The following is a 4,182-nucleotide window of genomic DNA, read 5'->3' as shown; positions in this document are numbered from 1 at the left end:
TATCCTGGTCTCTCTTCACTACCAATTCCACAGTTTCGAGCCAGTTAATATGCAGAAGCCGTGAGGAAATATTCACAAGTGAGACGGCATTAGATCTGCAGCGAGGCTTGAAACGAGGCAATGAAAACAGAGTGCAGGGAAACTGCTTTGAGGCATTTCTTAGGTGGGCCGGACAGAAATTGCTTAATAATGGGATTTGCAGATGCTGCTGAGAAATGAACAGAAGATCAGGTAGCAGTTGCTGGAGCAGGATCCCATGACCCAGTCCACCCATGGCTATGCCCCCTGCCCCACACAGAGACCACTGAGGGACAAAACTCAGGGCACTAAGACAACACCTGGGGCGAAGAAGGAGGTGACAGGACATGATGGACAGGAAGTTTGGAGGCCTATACGTGAAAGGGCCTGAAATAGCACAAATTAGACCCTCTAAGGAGAGGGGACAGGGTCTGATGCTAAGAAGGGTTGGTGCAGGGTGTCTACCCTATATGACTTGAGATTGTGTCCCCTACACCCAAACACACAGGCAAAGGCTCTGCCTACCCATGCGTTTCCATCCATCATCCCTTAGTATCAAATGGGCCATCCTTTACCAAAGAATAACACACAGTTTTCAACATTCAAGCTTAATCATTTATTAGACAGCTATTATGTGCCCTCTGTCAGCATCTGGGGACGTAGAACTCAATGACCTGGTGTCCCTGCCTTCAGGGGCTCACAGGCCGTCTCCTGAGATCAGGGAAGATCAGTACTTGTCGGGCAGGCCGGGAGGTCTGTAGCGATTGGGGTCGTTGCCACTCCGGCCCCATCTGTTGGCCTCCTGATCGGCCTCCGAGTCCTTCACTCCATGGCCACTGTCTCCATATTTAAAAAGGTCAGTGACTCTCTGAGAAGCCTCTCTGGCATCGCTGGAATAGAGAAGAGCAGGTAGGAGGTGAATCAGGGGCTGATGAGAAACAGCCCACCCTCCCCACTGTCCCCTTTCCTAGGGATTAATGACCCTGACAGGAGCCAGGAAAGAGGCTAAACACTGACCCTGCCCAGCAAAGCCTCTCAGCCCCAGGTGATCCCCACACGCTGGGTGGACAGCACCCACGGTCCCCAGCCCACTCTCTCCTCCTGGGGACCGGCCCACAAGCCATTCTCTGGCTGCGCTGGTAGCCCAGCCCTGCGCTGCACATGGATGGAGACGGTGCACAGGACGAACATGAGGAGCCCACAGCCTCCATGGGTCCTTCTCTAGGGCCTATACCCTCCTGATCCCCAAAGTCAGCCAAGCCTGTTCTCCCAGGAGCCCTGTTACCTGAGCACTTCAGCAGCCCATACACCCCCAGGTCCCCTTTTAGCAGCGTCAAAGTTCCCCCGGGCGTGGAAGTATTTGTCTGAGTTTTTGTAATTGGCTTCTCTCATGTCAGAGTAGGCTCTCCACATGTCTTTGGCCCCTGGGAAGGAAAGGACAGGGCACAGACATCAGGTGAAATATCAGAGATCCATGACACCCCTTAGGGAAGAATCAGGGAATGGAAAATCTACCACTGACTCCGTTTCAGCCAGTGGTCACAGCACCCTGGAGACCTCAGGTTGAGAAGAACATTCTCCAAGCCAAGTTGGCTTCTCCAGGTGACTCTAACGAGAGTCATTTAGGTGGGAGCACAGCTGTATTATAGCTGGTGGTCTGATCCCTGTCATGCTGTCTATGGGGTCCAGCTCACTTAGGCCTCTAGGACACATGTTTAAAGGAGAGAAAGGAGGTGTCAATACAGAACAGGATTTCTGAACTTCAGCACTACTGAAATTAGGCTAGAGAATCCCTTCTTGTTTCGGGCCTTCCTAGTCCTGTAGGATGCTCACCAGCATCCCCGCATCTCTGCCCACTAGATGCGGGCAGCATATCGCCCAGTGTGACAACCAAAATTGTTTCACACGCTGCCGCACGGCCCCGGGGCACCAGGTTCCTCAGGATCCAGAACCTCTGGGATGGAGTGGAGCTACATAGGACCATTCAGGGGACTCGGTGGGCGAGGTGGGGACATGGGAAGCAGATTCTGAGAAAGGCACACAAATAGCTCTTCTGCCTGATGCCTAAGAAGTGCAGTCTTGCAGGCAGAATGCGTGTCATGGTGACTTGAGTCCCCCTGAGGGTTAGGGGCATAAATGGCATCTGGAAACTTGCTAAGCAGACTGGGGCGCTGCCCTGAGCGAGCAGGCGCTAGAGCACTGTCCTGTTCCCAGCTCGGCTGCGCTTCCTCATCACCTGGGGGATTTTGAAAGTCCGATGCCCCATCTCAGGTCAGTCACCTCAGGCTCTCTGGGGGTGGCTCTCAGGCCTCACCAGTTTTCAATGCTGTCCAGGTGATTCCAGGGTGTAGCTGAGATTGATAACCACCCAGCGGTAGAAAGTGGTACTCAGACACGTCTACCTGGCACATCTGTGGCCTCACGCACAGCTGGGTTCAGACTCTGCTCTGACACCTGCTGACTGGCAGGTAGTCCCTGGTCAACAGACTCAGCTGCTCTAAGCCTCAGCTGCCTGCCTACCCAGCTCTTCTCCACGTAAGTTGGGTGACCCACCGTCCCAGCTTGACCAGACTGTCCCTGTTTGCCTGGAATTGTCCCAGTTAGCAATGAAAATGCCATGGAAAACTGCTCAGACCTGGGCAAACCAGGAGAGGTGGTCACCCTAAATCTCATGAACCCGCTGAGCTGCTAGAGGGGGCTTCATGGATGCTGCCAGTTCCCCTTGGTCAGTCAAAAGGCTGGAAAGGGGTAGCAAACAGACTAGAGCAGGGACAGGGTCACAGTCTGTAGGAAGTTCCAGCAAGAGCTGAGCTGCAGGTCTCTCTAAACTAGCCAATCAGGACATGGAAGGGGCGGGGGTAGAAAGCCAGAAAGACAGGGAGAGAGGAGGAGATGAAAAGGTGGATAGCTTTAATCATACTTTGTGCAGTTTGAGCTGAGGGAAATTTTATACCATTTCAAGACTTATTCTGTGTCTTCTAGTCACACTTACCTTTCAGCGGGGAACCATGATTGTTCCCTCCCTAGCAACTGACTCAGATAAATCCTGGGGTTTCCATCTGTTTGATGAAGAGCTCTCCAAACACCTGGCACATTCTAGCACATCGGGCAACACAACCTCAGACAGTCGCCCCAACCCTGAAGGGCACTCAGGGCGAATCCTAGTGGCCATGGATGCCATCCCCCCTCCAGCGACTTTACCTCCATAAGCCTCGCTGAGGAATGAAAACCAGCCCTGGCTGCTGACTCCCAGGACCAAGGAGCAGAACACGAGGCCTGTGCACAGCTTCATGGTGCTGAAATGAAAGGGGAGGGTCAGGGAGACAGGGCAAGGCTGCCACCCTCCTTTCCATTTGTTCTCACGAGACGCTGGTGTCCATCTCGGAAGCGGTGCAGTAGGGCCTCACCTAGCCACGGGCCTCGGTTCTGAACCACCCACTCTGAACCTAGGACTGTCTAAGAGGTCACCAAGGTGGCGTTGATGAAGGAACAGGGCAGTAAGGACCAAACTGACCCTCCTGAGTCAGCCTGTAGGTAATCAGAAAGCATTTACCCCGTGCTACTCAGGCAGCACAGACCTCATACACAAATGCAACACAGAATAATTATTTTGCAATGAATTTACAATCTTGCTGAAAGAGAAAACAGAGTAAGTTTTCAGAGCAATCACTCCCTGGAGTGGTCCCTCACCTGATTTCTGGTGGAGAGAGCTGCTGGTCCCTGCCTGCTGGGGACAGGTGGCTGCTATTTATGTGTACTGAGCCCTCCCTGCTGGGGTCATGGGGGCGGGGGGCAGCCAGACTGGCTTGTGGGGACTGTCCCACCTGGTCATTTCCCTAAAAAGGTACAAAGGAACACTTACTGGACAGCAGTGGTTGTTTTCATTCACAGGTTGTTTCCCCATTGTGCAACCGTAGACCTGCCCTGGCCTGGCAGCCAGGGGTCAGGGGACCACTGTGCTGTCAGAGTTGAAGGGGCTGAGGCAGGGCCACCTGGGCTGCGGAGAAGAGGGGTGTGGAGCACCAGGATGGGGCACCCAGGCTGCTGGAAGCTATGCAGTTAGAGGACGTCTCCTCCAGCCAGGACCTTGCTTTACTGGTCATTTCCTCAGGATAGTCCCTGCTGGGCCAGATGGCAGATGTGTCAGAAATGAGTTCATGCCTA

At 53.7% G+C, this 4,182-nt stretch overlaps 1 protein-coding gene across 2 annotated transcripts; it reads right to left on the bottom strand.

The window, feature by feature from the left end:
• Positions 1–637: 637 nt before the first annotated feature.
• Positions 638–3,310, bottom strand: LOC118627913 (serum amyloid A-2 protein-like). Of its 2 annotated transcripts, none has more exons than XM_036258428.1 (3): positions 3,220–3,310; positions 1,304–1,442; positions 638–701 (listed from the first exon to the last, which is right to left on the bottom strand). In XM_036258428.1, the coding sequence occupies exons 1-3, from the start codon at positions 3,308–3,310 to the stop codon at positions 638–640; spliced, it is 294 nt and encodes a 97-aa protein (XP_036114321.1). The 2 variants fall into 2 exon arrangements, with proteins under 2 accessions (XP_036114321.1, XP_036114320.1); XM_036258427.1 differs by lacking the exon at positions 638–701 and adding an exon at positions 746–908.
• Between the last annotated feature and the right edge of the window lie 872 nt (positions 3,311–4,182).

This window comes from Molossus molossus, unplaced genomic scaffold (assembly GCF_014108415.1).
Source record: "Molossus molossus isolate mMolMol1 unplaced genomic scaffold, mMolMol1.p scaffold_m16_p_13, whole genome shotgun sequence".
NCBI lineage: Eukaryota > Metazoa > Chordata > Mammalia > Chiroptera > Molossidae > Molossus > Molossus molossus.
This window is presented reverse-complemented; position numbering and strand designations above follow the sequence as displayed.